The 21,450-nt window shown below is 35.9% G+C and overlaps 1 protein-coding gene across 1 annotated transcript in view; it reads left to right on the top strand.

The window, feature by feature from the left end:
• The window catches only part of LOC113042494 (apoptosis regulator Bcl-2-like), a 51,216-nt gene extending 43,012 nt beyond the window's left edge, over nucleotides 1-8,204 (top strand). Inside the window, exon 2 of the mRNA XM_026201388.1 lies at nucleotides 3,618-8,204. Coding sequence (XP_026057173.1) covers nucleotides 3,618-3,752 — 135 coding nt within the window. The 3' untranslated portion in view covers nucleotides 3,753-8,204. The remainder of the gene's footprint in view (nucleotides 1-3,617) is intronic.
• Nucleotides 8,205-21,450: the final 13,246 nt, after the last annotated feature.

The following is a 21,450-nucleotide window of genomic DNA, read 5'->3' as shown; positions in this document are numbered from 1 at the left end:
AAAATTTTAAATACTTTTTCAAATGGATCAGTTTGTCTGTGATAGCATTACTCCAATCTTCAGTGTCACATGATCCTTTTAGAAATCATTCTAATAATTTGCTTTTATTATTATTATTATTTATTATTTTATTATTTATTATTATTTAAACATTATAAATGTGTAACTTTTGATCAATTTAATGCATCCTTGCTGGATTAAAGTAATAAATTCATTACAAATATCTTACTGACCCGAAGCTTTTAAATGGTAAATGAGTTTTTTCATTGGCTTTTTCTGTAGGTTACATTTTTATGTCTTTATTAAATCGCTTATTTTTCCAGAGAGTCAATTAATTATTAATTCAACCATATCTTTCAAAACACTTATTCATTCAGGAATGAATCACCAGAGGTAATTATTAAAAATTGGGTGAAAATTTAAATGAACTTATTTATTGTATAAAACAATATCACTTTTTATACAACATTCTTTCGTGATGTCGCATAATTTTTCTCATGTTTTAGACTCTTTGGTAAAACCCAAGACTAAAATTAATAGCAGTTGGACAAATGACAGTTTGTTGTATATGGCTCTAATTAATGGAGTGTAACACAGTTTGCTTCTTTATGTTGCATCAGCATATTTTAATTTTAAAGCTCTCAGAAAGCCGCTCACCATGTCATATTCTATCCCAGTATACCTGTCAAGTCATGGCCAGTTTTATCTGATGTTTGTGGATTCAAATGCTCTGTGTCCCAGCATGTGCTGGAAATTCTCACAGGCCGTGTTGCGCCACTTTCTCTCTCTCTCTCTTCGATTGAAGTTCTCTTGCCCGTGAAACACAGAATAATGTTATTCAAACATTGGGCGTAGAGCGGCCCCCTCGCTGGGTCAGCCTGGGCCCAAGCATTGCTTGCAGGATGATCACGCACCGCCGTCAGCCACAATAAAACCACCACTTTACTTATTGAGTAGGGAACTGCATGCTGCATGGGGATCTGGAGATCATGAATGAGAAATGATACAGTACACACACACACACACACACACAGTTTTAGTTAGAGATGGGAATCAAAAAGAATTTAATATTCTGGTTCTGGTTCTGGTTCCGATTCCGCTTAATGATTCTGGTTGCTTAACTGTTAAAGTGTATTTTTTCAGAGTTTTTAGGAAATGTTTGAAAATTCACTAAAATTTGACTTTTGATTCACTAAACTGAACCAGCTCATAAGGGACATTTGTTAGGGAACCAGGCAGTACTGGTTGAGTTATTTGTGGCAAGAGCCGTTATTTTAGGATATCGGATGACACCAGTCAAACTACATGTGTTTAATTCACTAAAATGTACCTGCTCATTAGAGTCATTTGTTATTAAATCAGACTACAAACTGGATAAGCTTTAGCTGTTTGATCACTAAAATGAACCAGCTCATAAGAATCTTTTGTTAGTGAATCAGATTGATTCACTAAAACGAACTGGCTCAAGAGAGTCGTTTGTTTTTGAATCAGCCTACACACTGGTTGAACTACAGAATGTGTTTGATTCACTAAAATGAACAGACTCACAAGAGTCATTAATTTGGGAATCAAAGCACACCATGTTTGACACTGTGGTTTCAGTTGATTCAGCGAACAGCAGAGCACTAAACTCTATTAGTGTTTTGGCTATTTTTATTTCTAACTATTGACTTTTGATTCCAATATTTGTTTAAAAAAGAAAGTGGTTCTTGATTCCTATTTGTAGTTTCAGCACACATTTTCTCCCAGCACACATTCCTCAAAAATTTCAAACAGGAGTGCATGGGTGGATGCTGCTGGGGGTCTTGTGATTAAACCCAAAAACCCCAACCGAGACAAACTCACACCTACGTGCACGTGAATGCAAACATACATTCACACGTTCACAAACACCTACTTGTTTACGCAGGGGGCCACTGCCTCACGCGGCTTTGCCAACATCCTGAAGATCGAGAGACATCGATGCTATCATTTGATTGCATCAGCGATGTTTTGTCGCTTTCGTGACCTACGGCTATGAATTCTCCTGGAAGTTTATTTAGAAAGGGGCTGTCCCTCATTTTAACCGTACACTATTCATTTACGCTGTCTGCTCTAGGGGAAAGAACCTAATTATTTCCTTATAAATGGCCCTGTAAACAGGAGGGGGATGAACTCTGTCATTTCCTTGTGCCAAATGCAGAGAAGTATTTATGTTTGAGTGTACGATTTTGGCTACACAGATGCGTGAAAGACGCTTTAGTTAGTCTGCAGTGAGTCTGGCTGGAGAAGGAAACAGCAGACGCCGCTGTGCGTAGGAGTGATGAGACACTGGAAGCCCTGGCACAGAGACCCTGTCTTATATGCTCTTCTTCCTTTATTTCCCTATTTCCTCCTTCTCTTCCTCTGTGAGTGGGCTCACAGGGAGCCAAGCTCAATGTTATGGATTTGAGCTGTCTTCTTTGTACCTGCCCCCTCTTTCTCTCTATCATTCGATGCGTTTCTCTCTCTGGGCTGGACGCTGTCCCGGAGGAATTTGGCTACACAGATGTGGAGTGTCTAATGAAGAGGAGGGATGTGCTCATCTCAAATCCCGCAGCGAAAACACAGCATTTCCCTATACATGGCAATTAGACATGCTACATATTACAGACCTTCTATCAGACACTAAATATGTGAGCTTTAGATCGGTTGCTGCTTTGTTTTTTGCCAAAATTAGGGCTGCAACTAATGATTAATTTGGTAACTGATAATCCAATGATTATCCAGTCATTTTACTGAAATATATACCTATGCATAAACAACACATGGATTACATTTTTGGTATTATAGTATTTTACTGTTTTCATACTGTATATTCTTGTCATCACAGGAAGGTCAAATACAGCCTCAAAGAAAAACATCAAAGAGCATCTTTCAAAAACATTAACATTTGAATTTAAAATAGCAGTTTGACTTTATCACTACATATTTGAATCTTCCATATTCCAATTCTGTAATGCAGATTTTATTTTGGAATTTACTATTTCTCCCATCCTCACAGCCCTGGTATATTATTCATATCTGACAAATATTTGCTTTTATCAGTATAGTTTTGGCTAGTCAACTAGCTGTACATTATTTTATAATATCAAGTTTGTCTTGGTTAAACCCTTAGAATTTCCTGTTTGAATATTGTTCCTTAGAATACATTGAATTTACCTGAGGCTGACCTTGGCTAACCTGATCAAAGTAAACTGCAGAAGTCAAAAGTACAACCGTCTCCCAGATTGCTCTATTGTGCAGCGATCTCTTTTTTTTTCTCTCTCTCTCTCTCTGATATTGCTGTTTAGGTCAACAATGTGCATAGTACACCACAGTGGGACATAAGAGGCATAAACTAGATACAGATATCTAGAAAATTGTCTGCCTGTTTCAGCTGCCAATTATACAGTTAAATGCTGCAATTGACCAATCAGAAACATATATGCCAAGTAAACCGCTCCCAAAATTTTGAGTCTAGTTGTTCCATTTAATGTCTATGTTTTTCCCATTAAAGTTGAACAATGGAGAATGTGACTTTTAATTGAGTATGTTTGCAATCATTTAAACTCTAAGTCTGTTCCTAATGTTCTGCTTTCTTTTCCTCTTTTTTTCAGGATGCCTTTGTGGAGTTGTACGGTCAGCAGAGAGACTCTATGTTCCACCCATTGTCGTACCTAACAAAAGTGCTGGGATTGGCAGCACTAGGCTTGGCAGGAGTGACCATCGGAGCCTTTTTCGCTCAGAAGTGACGGCTCTGCGGGTTTCTTCACCAAACTATCTCACTTTCTCTGCCTGTCTCTCCTCTTCAGCTTATCAAAGCATCTTTCAGCGCGCACTGCCCCGCTAAGCCCAGCACCAGTGCCCTTCAAAGGCCACCGCTGATCCGACGCCCCTCCAGCCACGGGAGCTGTGGCACTCACGCTCTTTCACCCTCTCTGGAGTGAAGAAATCGCAAAGAAAAAGAATACAGAATGAGGACTCACAGGAACGCTCTCACACTTTGACTATGATGCTCGTCATGCCATGTACAGTTGCACTCGCACGGAGATTGACACACAAAACACGTGCACACACGAACACTTGCTCACATACTTCATACGTATGCAAAAATACAACAAAAAAAAGAACGTTTTATCTTTGAAGTTTGTTTCTTTTGTACGAAACTAGTACAAAGATATTTTTAAACTTAAGATTGTGCTTTTTGACATTTTGATATCAGGTTTTTTGGCATTTTGTAGCATGAACAAAAAAATTAAAAAAAAAAAAAAAAAAGAGAGAGGAAGGTAAGAAAGTTTGCCGGCGTGAATGTTAATAACTTCTCCACTATCTGCATGTGTGGAGAAAGAGACTCTTTAAGCTACTTTTTTATTGCATGATGGCATTTTGAACTTGACCACCCACCCTTACTGTTTTGATTCAGGATGTTTTTTTGTTTTTTTTCTGTCTTTCACTCCATTGGATGGACCTCTTGAGATCTCCCGTCAAACCAACAGATGTTGAGCATTCCACATTAAAAAGTTCCTCTTTGATTTGCTATGTGTCTTGGTGAGCAACCAAACCAAAGCAGCTATCATGATGTAATCGGGTCATGGAGTTGTTTGACCCAAATCGCCCCTCTTGAATGTAAAGACATTTGGAAATTTGGCTTCTGAAAGGTTTCCCATTGTATATTGTAATTCATTTGCTTTTTTCTTCTTTGTATATATTTTTTCTATTATATGTGCAAAATGAGTTAAAAGAGCAATTTTGAGGGTATTGTGTATGTATAATGTCCGTGTACATTTAATGTGAGTTTGTGTACATCTGTAAATAGATTGTGTTGAGAGAGCTGAACTTTGCTGTGTTCTGGTGGAGAACACGGGCAGCCCGCCACTTCTGTCCAGCCCAGCCAGGTGTGTGTGTGTGCGTCTTCAGATGAAACAGGCAGGTGGCAGCTGGGAACAGAAGTGTATTCTGGCTGGTATGATAGGCATGCAGGCCAGCAGGGCTTTGAAAAGACTTTGTACACAACGGACTATGTAATACACGGCCCATGTGTATCACTTTTCCCTCCTCGCCGCTCCCAATGTTATCTTTCTGGCATGGTAAATTACAGATGCCTTGTGAGCTATAGATTTTTGGATGCCCCCACAACCAAAGAAATCCAATCCGTCTGCTGTAACTTCCGCCCCAGAGAAAGTCTCATCTAGTGCTATCTCTCAACTTCCGTGTTATGTTCCTCTGGGAGAGTAGATTTCTCATTCACAGGAAGATACTGAGACACCAGCTTGTCCTAATGTCTTTTTTCCTCCCTCGGATGTTCATTAAAGTCGTTGATATAGATTTAGCACTCTGCATCTCCATGTCAGGGCAAAAGCCCACTGAGACCAAACAAAGATTATGACCAACAATGTTCTGCGTTTAGTAAAATTTGTTTCAATAGTTTGTTAATATATGAGCCATATGCTGGAATCTTGATAAAATAAGAATAATTTATAGCGAGTGCAAGGTTGTGCAAAAGGTGACATTGGAATTAAGTTTGTGAGTGTGAATTGGATTTGAATTTTCTAAATTGTCCCAGCAAGCATTCCTTTTTCTTATTAAAAGATATACTCATAAGAATTTCTTTGAATTTCTGTTTATTTGAATTCTACTTTGTTTCATTTCAAATTCCGAAATGACATTAAAAACATGCTAAATTCAATTTTAAATGGCGCACAACTGGTACAGTGTTTAGACTTCAGTCAAAGTGGACAGCATATTTAATGTGGCATGAAGAGTACGACATAAACAAACTGTACTTCTTTCCATCACAGTCTCATTTTTATTCAAGTCAATACTCTTAACTAAGAAACCATGTCAGGATCGACTTTATCTAGTCTATCTCGAGTGTGTAGCGGTACAGATTAAACATTCACTATCTAATAGTGTACTATATTGCTGCACCCTTTATCGGGTGGTGCAGGACTGTATTAGAATATGTTAAAGGGAGTTTTTAGGACTCACACTGTAAGATCATTTTACGTTAGCTGCTAAAGATCTAGCAATTTAAGACGATAGGGTGTGAAGTTGAGCTTCGCCCTGTTGCTGCACCATATGAAGCTGCTCGTGGATGAACCAGCGTATAACTGCCACTGCTGGAGCGGAACTAGTCCATCCACTCCTTAGGTCTCGCTTTCCCTCTGGTTAGGAGAAGCTGAGAAGTCTATTACAATCAGACTCTAGATGCACCTACTTGAGTCTAAGAGGCCTTTTGTATTCGATTAAATAGCATCAATCGCTTGAAAAAAGCGATTTTCAGTTTCAGTTTGCGTCAAATTGTTCTGCACCTTTAAAAAAGCAATGCCTCTTCAACAAGTGTAATAGAGCAGTGATTGTTTGTCGGGGAAATTGTTTTATTTGGAAAAAGAGACTAAGAAGTCGGATGTGTGTATGACTCACAAGTTTCTTATGTAGCGGTGTGTGTATACATAAAAATATTTCGCATTGTAAAGTGCCATTCAAACAGAATGCATTTTTGCGTTTAAAAACACAAGACAAAGGAAAGTGGAATGGAAAAATCACAATGTACAGAACTTCTTTTAGGATGTCATATAATGAACGAGACACGAACGCAACAATCAAATGCATTTGTCTAGTGTTTGTCTAGGCTGCTCTAGTTTACATAGAAGACAATTAAAAAAAATAAAAATTAATTCGTTTATTGCAATGCAAAGATGTGTTCTGTGTGAATGGCCCTTAAAACTGTGTCTTAACCATGATAAAGCAAAATCCCACTCCATATAACTGCACATGAAAGCTGAAGTGTGTCATTCGCTAGACTGAGTTGACTGTTTTTAAACAGGTTTCCCAAGCACTCTGCCTGGAAACAAATCAATAGCCCCGCCCCCAAACACACCCATTGGCTGAACCAGTGTTGTTGGGCAGGTCAAGATGTTCAAACAAACAGATCAATATTTTGAAAACACCACAGAGCTGCTGTGTTTCACTTTTTAGAGAACTCAAAGTATGATTGTCTTCCTAATAATTGTTTAACATTAAAGAGTCACACATTTCAGCTTTAAAAATGAAAAAGGGTCTGGCCGGATCTGGCATTACACAGAATTTTCCTGAATTAAATGATGCTGGAAAAGTCATGTCAGGTTAGGACACGGTGTGAGAGAAGGCAGGGAAAAACAGTAGGTGAAACTGGGTTTAACCCCAGTGTCAATATTAAATTAAATTTAAAGTAATTAACTTTTTTTAAATATAAATTATCTTTTATCTATGTACAGAAAAATGATCAGAATTCTGAATGTAAAAATAGGATCAGCTCTGATCAGCTAAAGCACTCACTTTCAAAGTCAAATGCAAAAATGGAAAAACTCCCTCTGACAGTTCATTCATTTTCGTCATACAGATGGAAAGAGGATGGGCCTTTGTTTCAGCTCACGTTCTGTCTGATAAATATGGAAGTGATATTTAAACTGCAACATGAGGGGTTTTCCCTTCCTCCATCTGGAATAGTGGTGTTCCAGTGATCTGTTAAAAGTTCAATTGCAGACACTGCCTCCATGGTTGCACTGGTTTGCTGTTTAACCAAGTTATTTACATTTTGCATGAGTGCATTCTTTCATCTCCAGCGATACAGCTTCATTTTGCTCGAGTTTCTGTGCGATTTTCATATTGTGTTCAATATAAATGACTCATTTTGGTGTCTATTCTGAAATAAACCCCCGTGCCCCATCACTTCAAATGGAAAAGATTATCAAAATGTTTTTTTTTTCTTCTTCTTCTTTGGCAGCTACTATACTATATGCATTATTACAATACCACTTTCCTTTAAGAAAAAAAAAATCGATTTTCTGCTCCGATTTCTTTGCTTTCTTTCATTTTAATGACTTTGCTGCCATACCTTCCCTCATATATCATATAACCATTAAAATGTAGCAAAATATCCAGAGGATTTTAATATAGAGACAGGAGTTTATATTTGATTTCCAAATTCTCATTTTTCCACCATTATCCTTTTTGTCTTTTTATGTTGTACATTCTGTCTTGTAAGCCCTCAGCATGTAGCATTCAGAAGCAATTGTTCATGATTTTTCTTTCTCTTTTTAATTTATCGTCATAGCACTTGTGTGTTTTAAATGTGTCAATATATTTTTTTTTTGTACGTATCCATGTCATAAGCTAACAGTTATGTGTCCTAATTAAATAAACCTTGCCTTATCATCTGAGAAGAGCTGTCACGGTTTGCATCATTGAGCCGGAAACTCCAATATGCCGCTACAGATTCTGTCACGTTCTGCTGTACTCCAAATTGAAGGCAGCTAGGGAATCGTTTTAACAGGCCAGCTGTATATCAGGAGTGTTTAAAACAAGAATAGGGGAAGGTTGGCAACGGTGTCTCGTGGGAGACGAGGATTTAACCAATCAACAAGGGCCATGTGTACATCCTTCTGTTTAACCTGGGAGTCTTTCTTGAGACACTGTTGTTTTACATCCATCCCTTACTAAAACATTCTGTTTTTTGTATCAGGTGGTAATCGGGCATAAATAGAATCTGCAGAATGTTTGGCATTTTCTGCACTGGTTTTGGGGGGGAAGTCTGTGAACTTGTATGTTTTAGCATGATAAAATATGTTATGCCGTGTTCATAGTACTGTACAAAAAAAAATTGAATACATTCAGAAGACGTTATTAACACAGTACTAAGTAACAAAAAAACAAAACAAAACAAAAAAACCTTTGGTAACACCTCTAGGTAAAAAAATGAAATAAAAACTTCCAATTTATCTCCCTCTTTATTTGAACATGTAAACTGGTGCAGACTCATATTACTATGGAGCCCCACACATGACATGCAGGGAAAAAAAAGTAGGCTAAATCGTGGGCACAATTTACTCACCCGTTCCCTCGATTTCTAAATTGTACGCACGATTTACTAATTTGTTCCCTCGATTTGCTAAATCGTGTATACGATTTATAAATCAAAAGAATGAATTAGCAAATTGAGGGAATAAAATAGTAATCGTGTGTACATTTTAGTACATCGAAGGAACGAATTAGTAAATCGTGCGCAGGATTTTTTTCTTGCATGTCATGTGCTGGGCTCCGTATATTAGCCATATCTTTTAAAAGAATTTAAAACTACATGCACAGTTGGTTTAGTATGAGACCAAACAAGTTTTTAGAGGGTCAAAAACATATAACGCGACCAGTGTTAAAAATAAAAAAATGTAGTGTGATCTGTTTAGAAAATCAAACACCCAGCAAGACAAATGTAGTCCGATTAAAGAAAAATGACTCTTATAAGTCTAATCTTTTAACAGAATTAAATATACAGTGTAGTTAAATCTGAATAAAATAAAAATAAAAATGTCTCTTATGAGGCAAATCAAATGTTTACATACAGAGGAAAGCACTTGCACTTGTGTTGTATTACTCTCCTTTTTGGTTGAACTCTCCCTTTTAGTACAATTCCTTCTACTTAAAGACTAAAATTTCTAAATCTGTGTCGAGATTTAGAAATTTAGAAAGTTTAGAAAGTTTCTTCCCTTCAGTTTTCTTTACAAGAGGTTTGTCTCCAAGAAGTGTTTTTTGGAACCTAGATGTTCTGTACCATCTTGAACCTCAAACGCAAGGACACACGTGCAAACACTTTAAAACAGTAGCTAGTACACCATATGATTCTCAAGGGCTTCCTGTGCTAAAGCTTCCTGAGAAAAAGAATGCACACCAAGAAAGAGAAAAGAAAGTAAAGCTGTATGGATCCGTCAGCCACAAGAGGCCACCACTGATGTGCGGTTCAAAAGTTAACCTCTACTTCTGGCCAGGGGGATTCGACTGATGAGGAAAACCTTGATGACAGTGATGATGCAGATGATGAATGATATGACTCCACTACGACAATGATGATGAGCACCGTGAATTATAGTCTGGGACTTGTTTTGTGTGTGTTGTGTGCTGCAGGGTGTAAACATAACGCCGTTTCCTTTGAGATTTCGCTCATGTGATATTAGATTAACCTCCTACAGCATCCAAAACCCCCCACAGCTACATCTCCAGCACCTCCACCCGCACAAAACTACGAGGCAGCATAGAGAAAGAGAGCCGAGCCTCCACGGGCCGCACCCGGGGGAAGAGGAAGGTTAAATTAACTTGAGCCCAGAGTTCTTTGTGAATAAAATACTCTCTCAGCGGATGAAATATTTCACATACATGGAAGAAGGAGAATTTTAAATGATATCAGTTTTAGAGCTCGTACATGCTCGGAGTTCTCGTAATTGCTGGCGATTGAGGGTGTTCTGGTAACTTCTGGGGGATATGAACCTGATGATGATGGCAAAATTTACCCCAGCTTCAGATTTCTAAACGCAAAACAGAAGAAAGTATGCATGCATGATACGTCCCAGATCAAAGCAGTCGCTTTGCGTCCAAGGGGATGCATATTAACTTCTAAGGCTGAAGTAAAGCAACTAAATCTTTGATATCAAATGAATCCTACCTTTGTAAGTCTGCAACAATGGTTACGTATAGATTTATCTGTTTTTGTTTTTAATAGGAGATCTCACTTCATGTAAGATAAGGCAACCTGAACAGAAAAACAGAAAAGCTGCTGGTAAACTGATAAGAATATTATCAGTTATGCTTACGGACATTTCCTTTAACCCTGAAAATACAGCAAAATACAGGTAAAACAAAATTCCATAAATTCCAATTTCATTCATTGGAAATTTTATTAAACCCAGGTTCAAGTGTTTTATTATTATTATTATTATTATTATTGAAGTAAAATTGCTCCTGACTTGACAGTAAGTAATCAATATGCATTTTTGTTCATTGGAAATTATAATCTTGTCTATTTTAATACCTCATGTGTTCCACATGATCAAAGTCAGATGAGATGGAGAGGCTTTCACTTTTATGAAAAAGGTGCAACTTGACTGGCCTAATCAAATTTAGACATGTAAATGGAAGATTTTTGACACATTTTATTTTCATAGATTTTGAGGCAGTTTGAATTAGTTTGTTCTTTAGGAGTTTAATTTCACCAAACAGACATCTTGCCTTATTTGGCCAAAATCAATATTCAACGATAACTTAGGGGATTTCTTGAATGATGAATAACTCCAATCCTCTGCCTTCCTCTTTTAGGCTGCTCTGGCTTTTTTCATTTCTGCGATCCCTGACACACATCACTCACCTCTTTCTATCCTCCACTGGCTCTGCCATTCTGAGCTACGGACTGAAACTCTTGACATGAAAGACTAGTCTCTCAAACAGAATTTTTATACGCACAACACACATCTCATACAGATCTTATTTGGAACCAGACTGGGTAATAATCAGGCCTCCTTACCAGCCATATTGCCAGCCAATTAGAAGTGTTTTTCTTTATTTATTTGTGTGTTGAGTGTTTATTTCTCTATAAAACTTTTTTAAATATTAATGTTGCAATCTCATTCAGTATTGACGTCAAAATAGATTTTTACATTTAGATTTTTACATTTGATGTGCTTGTTCAGTTCCCACCATGACAGTGTTGCTGTGGATGGTTGCTATGGTGTAGCCAAGGTGTTGGTTACTAGTCAAAAGAGCCCATATTGTGGTCAAAGAAATGCCATTTAAGAACCAAGGAAGATATAATTTACTTAAAATACAGACATTTTAATAGGAATCCACATGACGTGGACATAGACTGTAAAAAAGATGGTTGACGAATCTGTATTTCCTTCCATTATATAAGAGTGAAGTCAAAATATCCCAGATTTGCTGTCATCTTGTGCCGATGACGTCATTCGAAACCTGAGTCTGCGCAGACCCAATCACCCCATTTTTATAGCATCAAATAATTTATGACCTATACTGCAACGTATACTCCACCAGGGGGCAAAATGTTTTGGCTTCACTTTTCAGAACTTTATTGCCTACAAAATTTCAATAATGTGACCACAACTTTTGCTTGGCGAAATTTTGAAGGGGAAATGCAGTAATTTCAGTAAAAATACACGTAACTTTGAGATTAACATGAGGGCAAAAAACTTCTCCTTATCCGGTTATTGCTTATCTTTAAGTTTTCGCACAAATTTGCAGTGCTGACCAACAGAAATTTGCTTGGTTTTAGTGATTATATGTGAGCAGTTCCTTAAGCGTCTATTGACAACACACATTTTTGCCTGTGATGTTTCATTAAATTGATCGCACCATAATTGTGGTTTCACAAATTTATGACATTTAAAGGCACAACATGTAATTCTTCGGCGCTAGAGGACACATATTCAAGACAAACAAAGAAACAAAGGCGTAGAATGATGAAGCCATGACTGAGTATGGAATCATCGGAGTTGTCATCTTCGTCCCCACAGTCGATGCAATCCGAAAGGACTCAGAAATCATGTTCATGGAGGAGCTAATGACTTATTAACGTAGTAGGATAAAGCAGGGTGAGGCTGAAAGCTGTCGAAGCGAAACAAGGCTTTTGAACGAGCGTGACACACAAGCTCGAAAGCAGTGGAGCTTTATTATGCCACAGTCAAACTCTTTTGCTCATTCCAGTCATTTGTATGTGGGGGGAGAAAGCTGCGCTTTTTTATCATACTAAATACATTTAAAAATCTGTTATAATGCTACTCGGTGCGGTCGTCACCGGTCTATTAAAACGCATAACATATTAAAACGTCTTTGATGTTTCCATATTTTCTACAAAACTAAAACAGAAATCGAGGGGTTATGACGTCACTGGGCAGGCTACACAAAGACACTATGGACATGGTCAGTGTCACTAGTTAAATTGCTTATTTTTTTCTGGATTTAAACATTCTTTGAAACATTAGGGATAATGGAGAACACAATTTCTGTTTTTTGGATATTTTAATAAAAGAAATCATACATAGGCTATTGTGCCTTTGAGTTCCAACATATGTTAAATTTTAGCTATTTTTGTGAACTACTGTAGGTTAGCATAGTAGCTGGAGATGGAGTTAATACAGCTTAGGACAAAGACAAACACTTGGTGTACATTGAAAATAACTGCTCTGACTAATGAGTTTGTGTGTGTGTAGAGAACTGTTACTGTGGGCCTCTTTCTGCCGCTCTGACACAATGAGCACAAGCCTGGCCGGCTGTTAGTTTTACTAGGTCACCAACAGACACATTTATCCTTGAAGTGAGCCGGGTGCTTCAGGGAGAGCAAAAACAATGGCGATCCTGTCAGCGCAGTGTTAGACCAGAGACCCAGACGTGGCGGAAGTATCGTGGGAATCCGCGGGAAAGAAGCGCGCCTCACGAAATGTTTACAAAGGCTTTCGGTGCACTTCCACAAACCTGCTGCCACAGCAAAAACCACCCTGGCTGAAGGATTTGTTCATGTTTGGAAGTTTGAATGACTGGTGTTGCTAATCAAACACACTTGATGTGAAGAGCTCTCCACAGAGACAGAATAAACATATTTAAATCTGTTAGTTGCGGTCACTGGCGGCATGACCCTGAAAATTGATAATTACTTTCTTCTTATTGTTTGCTATTACTTACAAAAAACCTTAAGTGACTTAACGTTAAATGCCATTTCGTGCAACTGGCTGTGACCAAACGGAAGGATTTAAAAATAAATAGGCCTATGTTAAATCAAAATTAACCTCATTTAGGCCTACATCTGTAATGCACATTCATGCTAATGATATTTAAAATATAATATAATATTTTAAATATAATTTCATACAACTTTATTTTATAACACGTATTCAAATATCAATAAAGAACAACATAATTCATATTTTCTGAACGTTCACCTACTGCCCTCTAGTGGACTAACTTTAAAACATCTCATACTTTAACATTTTATTGAGGAAAATAAATAAAAGCAACCTTTCTAAGTCTATTTGGAATTTATGTTCTATAGCTTTATAAAACATTCACTTTCTCATGCAATTATATAATATTTAATGCACACATTTGCATAACACCACAATCAAAGATTGTTTCTTTTTTAACTAACTCCTAGCAATAATACAACAAAGAAAGAGATAGTGGCATTTTTATGTCTACCTTTATTGGTTTCATATTTACATAAGAAAACACCAATAAAGAAAGCTGTACTGCATTAACAGCAAAAACACAAGCTTGTGATTCCAAGAAAAAGATCGTATGACAGAAGAAAAGAGAAGCAGCAAATAATAAAATGCCCTGAAACAATGCTGTAACAATAAACGGAAGCTTTCAGAACCTGGTTGACATGTTACGTATTTATCTTTGGAGTGGCATGGACATGTGACAGCACATCAGTCTAGCTTCATCCATCATGTTCAGAGAGCCAGTATTGGAGGTCCACAGGCAGTGAGCCGTGTAAAGACGAGGAGTCAGGCAGAGCTGATTAACATTCAGGTGCTGGTCTTCTCTTGCATATTTAGCACTGCAGCTCAGAAAGAGATTTAGCAATGACCCTGTCAAGGACACAAGCATGAGCGTGTGTTTGAGTGGGTGAATGAGCCCATGTAAGAGCATTTTGGGGATGATGATTGAGATTCCTGCTTTAAGATTTCCTCTTGGATGCATTTTGCATGATGCAGATAGATGTTGTATTTTCTCAGGCTTGCTACAAAATAAATAAATAAATAATAATAAAAAAGATTATTCATGTAAATCCTGTATTTTCTGCTATTAAACGCATGTAGTTTGATCAGACTGTCCTCTGAGAAATCGTGCATCGGTCTGGCAGCTCGTCCTCACTGGCATGAGGAAACTGGCTTTGTGTCTTGACCTTTGAATTACAGTTAGAAAAGATGGCTAGAAAATCACAATATTAAAAATGTTTGAAATTTTCTTAGTTTTATATTACACACATAGCCTATATACTGTGTACATTACCACTTGAAGTTTTTAAATACTAAATTTTTAAATGAAGTTATTTATGTTTACCTACTCTGCATTTACTGAACAAAAATACAGTAAAATAATGAAATATTATAATTTAAAACTGCTGTTTCCTATTTTAATATATTTTAAAATGTAATTTATTCCTTTCAGCAGCATATTTACTTCAGTAAACATATTTACTTCAGACCTTATTATACTATGCTTTGGTGCTCCATTATTATCAGTTATTATTGATTAATAATAATTATTAATAACATTTCTTATTGTCATCCATTTTATATACTGTAACATACTGCCATTCAAAAGTTTGGTGTAATATTAAAAAAAGAAATAAATTAATTGGTGGTATCAAACGATTGATTGCATCCAAAATAATTTTTATTATTATTTATTGATTATGTATTTATAAATACACACAAATACAGTAAATATTTTGAAACTATTTACGTTTATACATTTATATTCATATTTTTTATTACGCTATATATATATATATACTTAGTAAACAAACAACATATCTATATCTATATCTATATCTATATATATATATATACATATATATATATATATATATATATATATATATATATACACACACACACACACACACATGCATGTGTTTGTATTTTTTATATATACTTAATAAATATAACCAGTATACACACATTTATTATGTAAACAAAAACGTATATTATGGATGCAATTAATCTCAAATAATAATTTGACAGCACTAAAATTAATATTTTTATTCAACAAGGATGCAAAAATTGATCAAAAGTGCAGCAAATACAATAAAACCAGTTATATTGTGAAATATTATTACAATTCAAATAATAATCTGCTATAATTATGTATTTTATTCCTGTGATGCAAAGCTGAATTTTCAGCATCATTACTCCAGTCTTCAGTGTCACATGATCCAGAAATCATTCTAATATACTGGTTTGCTGCTTAGGTATTATCAATTATAACTGGTGCTCTTAATAATGGTTCTTTTCATAAAAAACTGCTGCTGGTTTCCACAAAAATCTTTTTGTTGATTAATATTTTTGTGGAAACTGTGATAGAATTTTTTTTTTCAGGATTCTTTGATGAATAAAAAGTTCAATTAGCAGCATTTATTTGAAATCTTTTGTAATTTGATGTCTTTACTGGCAGTTTAGATCCATTTAATGCATCTTTGCAGGATACAAGTTTGAATTTCTTCTTCTAATGTTTTAAATCTTACCCAAAACTTTTGAATGTTAGTGTATCGTATCGTATATATATATGGGCCATTCTACAAAATTGGTCCAAAGTCAGATTTGGAAACGTCTAGGGAAAACGTCCTTTCCCCAAAAATGTGTATGTACAGTATGCAAATTGTAGAATTTCCATGGTACACATTTCTAGTAATTGTGCAGTTAATTCTCATATTGTATTTTCATAAAGTTTAGAAATATTTGTCCTCCCCCCAAATTTGTCAAACCAGAACACGGTAATAGTAATTTAATTAGATGCGTTATATTGACCTATTAAGATTTTGCTAAAATCTTATTAAAATGTCCCATGTTTATGTAGTGACTGAACATTTTCGGTTGTGACAGGGATGCTTTAGTAGCAACCACATCACATTACAGAATTTTAAATTACATACTAAAACACTATATACACACATCAACAAAAAATGCATAATTGTACTAAACTTTTATTTATTTCCTTAAATATGAGGATTATAAGTTCCTTTTTGTCACTACCGAAACAATTATAATGTTTCGGTGGTGACATTTTGCAGATTCTGCTAGGTGTATCTATACTTTTGACTTTAAATGTAGTGAATGAATATGAAATACTTTTCTTTTAACACCTGGAAGGCGCCCTAATCATGGCCCTTATCCTTCCGCTCAGAGCTAAGATATCTGCAGTTTGTCGCGTTATGTATTTTCGTGGCTGTCTGGTCTACAGGAGCTGTGGGATCATTGGCAGGGGCTGCTGGAACATTCTGGGGGACGTCTGGTTGTTCCTCAGATTTGTTGCTCATTTGCACATCCAGGCTTGTCAGCATTGGTGGATATAGATATGAGGCAAGGAGTTCCTGCACCTTTGGTTGTTTGGCACGTTTTAGTTGTGCCTGACAGTCCACAGCCTGACAAACAGAACATACTCTAAGATGTACTGACATATATTCATATGAGAATGCAATTACGTAAAATAAACAACTTATACTCAGGTTGTGGAAGAAAGTGAAATGTTTATCCAGGCGAACCAGAGACTTGTCACAATGAGGGCATTTCAATGTGCTGTTAATGCTAAAAATAAATGAAAATATGTACTTTTCATTAACATTTCATACATGTATAATTAAACAATTAAACAATAATGCTTATACATTTGAAAAATTACAGCCCAGAGCTGTAAAGAACGATGAGGCGGAGCTCCTCATGGTTTGCCAAGTGGTGTGATTTTTTAAGATGCTGCTGAAGGTAGACATACTCCTTCTTACAAAGTGGACATATGTAAATGCAGATAATGGCAAACAAAATCTTTGTTTATGTTAATGAGTTATGGAGGACAAAATAATTTTAAATAACATTCAATTACCTATAGATAAAGGATCATACTATAAATGAAAACTTGCTTTCAGAAACAAATTTCTGTTTTTAAGAAATACCTGGTAAAATATCTGGTTGTGTTGGAAATGACACCACGATTCAGGGAAAGTCTTAAGTCATGTACAAATTTCACAAAATAAATATTTAAATTGTTTGTTTACTCCATAATTTGTAAATATTATCATAGTTAAATAATTTAATATAGTTAAATTAAATAACTTAATAAATAATATTATATTTAAGTTGGAAGTATAGGCCTAAAGTAACACAATAAAATCAATAGTTGTTTGGTGGGCTGACCAAACAAGAACGTTCTAGGAACGTTCCCTGTATGTTATTGTTAGGTTTAATTTGATAACTTTAGGAGAATGTTCTGGGAACCTTAGCTGTAGGTTATATTTTTATAACTTTAAGGGTACGTTCCGAGTAGAATAATTGTTAGCTGGGTATTTCTAATACAGATAGATAGATAGATAGATAGATAGATAGATAGATAGATAGATAGATAGATAGATAGATAGATAGATAGATAGATAGATATTAGTATGAGCACTAACATAGCTACTACAAAATGTATAAAAAATAGTTCAAGTTCTGCATGTTTACCAAAGTTTCAGAATGTTTAAACGTAGATTACCCCAAAAAAGTACTTCGAAAGTGCTTCGAATCTGTTTCGAATTTTCAAAAACACCTGGCTACAGTGAATACGGCAGATTGCTATAATGAGTGTATTGCATATTTTGATTCCCAATGTTGATGAAACTATTCGATTATTTTCGGAATCTCTTCTGAGCTCCACATATTGAGCTGGTTGAGGGGACGAGGAATAAAATAAAATAAAACCTTAGGTCATTACAAACCCTTATCTGTGAGAAAAAAAAAATAATCCTATAATGGTTGTTGGTATGGTGGTTAAATAATAATTAAAAAGAGCATGGCAAAGCAGGTACGTTCGTGCACGTTGATATAGAGTCAAATGTAATCGCAAGGTTTGATCAGTAGAGGGCACTGTTGCATCTCTTACTGCTTTATCAGTCAGAACAGAGATTTTATTGCAAAAATAGATTATAATTAATGACAAGAGTGAACAATACTTTGACAGCATTTATTAATCTAGTTTAATATTAATTTTCAAAGATGCCTTTATATTTTTATAAATTAACAATAGGCTACACATAAAATAACGCATGATGTAAAAGTGATTGTTCATTGTTGGTTCACAATACCTATTTTATACAATGCATTATAATAAAAAAAGAGTCTGATTCAGCCTCCTCCGTTTACAGAGCTGTGGCTGAAGAATTGAGAAGAAGAAAATTGTAATCTTGTTATCTCTTTCACAGCATTGAGAATCAGACTGGATACTTTGGCAACCATATTCACAGAGCTGATTATTCCAAAAACTACGACATTTTTTTTATTTTTTTATTTAAGTATCTTGTGATACTTAGATGCATGTCTGAGTATTAAACACATCTTTTGCTCTATATGGACAGACGAGGTAATTGACCTAACAGAGAGAAATAGGAGCTCATTATAAGGCTTTCTTTAGTATCAGAGCTTGGTTTTATGATCTGTTTAATACAATTCACATATCAGTTTGGCAGGACATGCTGTCTGGTTTAATGAAAAGATTTACATGCTGCTGCATTGAGCGCAACAGTCTGATAAGTTGCATCACCTGGGCTTTTGTTAAATGAATGCTTCTCAACAAGGAGAACTTGGGTTATGAAAAGAAAAAGATACAAACACAACTACATGCTATAACCAATTAAATCAGTTATGACATTTTCAGTGCTCTCTATCAGCTTTTCAGAGAAACTATAATGAATCTAAAGCTTGCTGGCTTCTTATCTCAGTGGTGGCCTTGGATCTGTCAAATGTTCTCTCTTTTCAAAGATCACTCAATCATCAGGGCCCAGATCTCCAGCTGTGGCCTGTTAATAGGGATCCCATTGTGTCTGCAAATCAGTAGGACACAAATGTAATGTGACTGCTCCCAATGAAAAAAAAAAAAAAAAAAAAAAAAAATCAGGATGTCAGCCCTGTCCTTTCTAGTACGCCACAGATTATCCTCTGGTTTAGGGCTGGGAAGAGAGGCTTATAAATTAACACCCACAATTATTAACCATAATAGCAGCTATGTTTTAAATAATTCTGGCCGATATGGGACATTACATGGAATGATCGGATGTCTTTTGAATATAATATGTAGTTAATATATGTCATATAGATGACATCTAAAACACTGGCTCTAAACTGGTTTTGCTTCAGGACTCGAAAAGTCACACGAAAAGGAACCAAATTCTTTATTTTTTGTACTATTTAAAAATGATAATAAAAAATAATTATAGCAACAGTGGTAATGGTATTTAATAAAAAAGAAACAAAAATGGTCAAATGTAATATTAAACAAATATATATTTTTTAAAAATAGAAAAATTATTCATAACATTGAAAGCAAACTAATTTCCTTATGTTTAATATTAAATAAAAGCTAGTTAAATATATGTAGTCAGTAATCATTTATTTTTTATTTTTTATCTGAACTTCTATTTAATGCATTCATAAAACTTCTTTTTAATGCATTTAATTTTCTTTTTTTTGGGGGGGGGGGGGGGTGACGTCATATCATAAAACCTATCCAAGTTGACATTTGATTAGTGGGGCTTCTCAATTATGGCAAATAATTTTGATCGATACTAAGACAACAGTTACATGATTACTCACAGAATTAAAGAAAAAAAAAACTTTAAAAAATCATAAAAAAAAGCTTCAAATATAATTCAGCTGCATACGAAATTTAAAATGTAAAATAAATGCATCAGAATAATAATTTGATCCCAGTTGTCTTGTTTTCATGATTGTTGCAAGCCAAAATCATAACTGGAAATAAATTTAGATTAACTGTCCAGCCCTAACACACAGTCTATGTCATTTTCTTTTCACTTTTAAAAGTATACTCTACTTTATTCTATATGCAGTATACATACAATGTACGTAATAGTTATGGTATATATATATATATATATATATATATATACACACACCATATATACAGTTCAGACCAAAGGTTTGGACACACCTTCTCATTCAAAGGGTTTTCTTTATTTTCATGACTATGAAAATTGTAGATTCACACTGAAGGCATCAAAACTATGAATGAACACATGTGGAATTATATACATAAAAAAGTGTGAAACAACTGAAAATATGTCATATTCTATGTTCTTCACAGTAGCCACCGTTTGTTTGATTACTGCTTTGCTCACTCTTGGCTTTCTCTTGATGAGCTTCAAGAGGTAGTCACCTGAAATGCTCTTCCAACAGTCTTGAAGGAGTTCCCCGAGGGATGCTTAGCACTTGTTGACCCTTTTGCCTTCTGTCTGCGGTCCAGCTCACCCCAAAACCATCTCGATTGGGTTCAGGTCCGGTGACTGTGGAGGCCAGGTCATCTGGCGCAGCACCCCATCACTCTCCTTCTTGGTCACATACCCCTTACACAGCCTGGAGGTATGTTTGGGGTCATTGTCCTATTGAAAAATTAATGATGGTCCAACTAAATGCAAACCGGATGGAATAGCATGCCGCTGCAAGATGCTGTGGTAGCCATGCTGGTTCAGTATGCCTTCAGTTTTGAATAAATCCCCAACAGTGTCACCAGCAAAGCACCCCCACACTATCACACCTCCTCCTCCATGCTTCACGGTGGGAACCAGGCATGTAGAGTCCATCCGTTCACCTTTTCTGTGTCACACAAAGACACGGTGGTTGCAACCAAAGAACTCAAATTTGGACTCATCAGACCAAAGCACAGATTTCCACTGGTCTAACGTCCATTCCTTGTTTTCTTTAGCCGAAATGAGTCTCTTCTGCTTGTTGCCTTTCTTTAGCAGTGGTTTCCTAGCAGATATTCTACCATGAAGGCCTGAAACAGTTGTTCTAGAGATGTGTCTTCTGCTAGAACTCAGTGTGCCATTGACCTGGTCTCTAATCTGAGCTGCTGTTAACCTGCGGTTTC

The sequence above is a fragment of the Carassius auratus genome, chromosome 24, assembly GCF_003368295.1.
Source record: "Carassius auratus strain Wakin chromosome 24, ASM336829v1, whole genome shotgun sequence".
In the NCBI taxonomy this organism is placed as follows: domain Eukaryota; kingdom Metazoa; phylum Chordata; class Actinopteri; order Cypriniformes; family Cyprinidae; genus Carassius; species Carassius auratus.
This window is presented reverse-complemented; position numbering and strand designations above follow the sequence as displayed.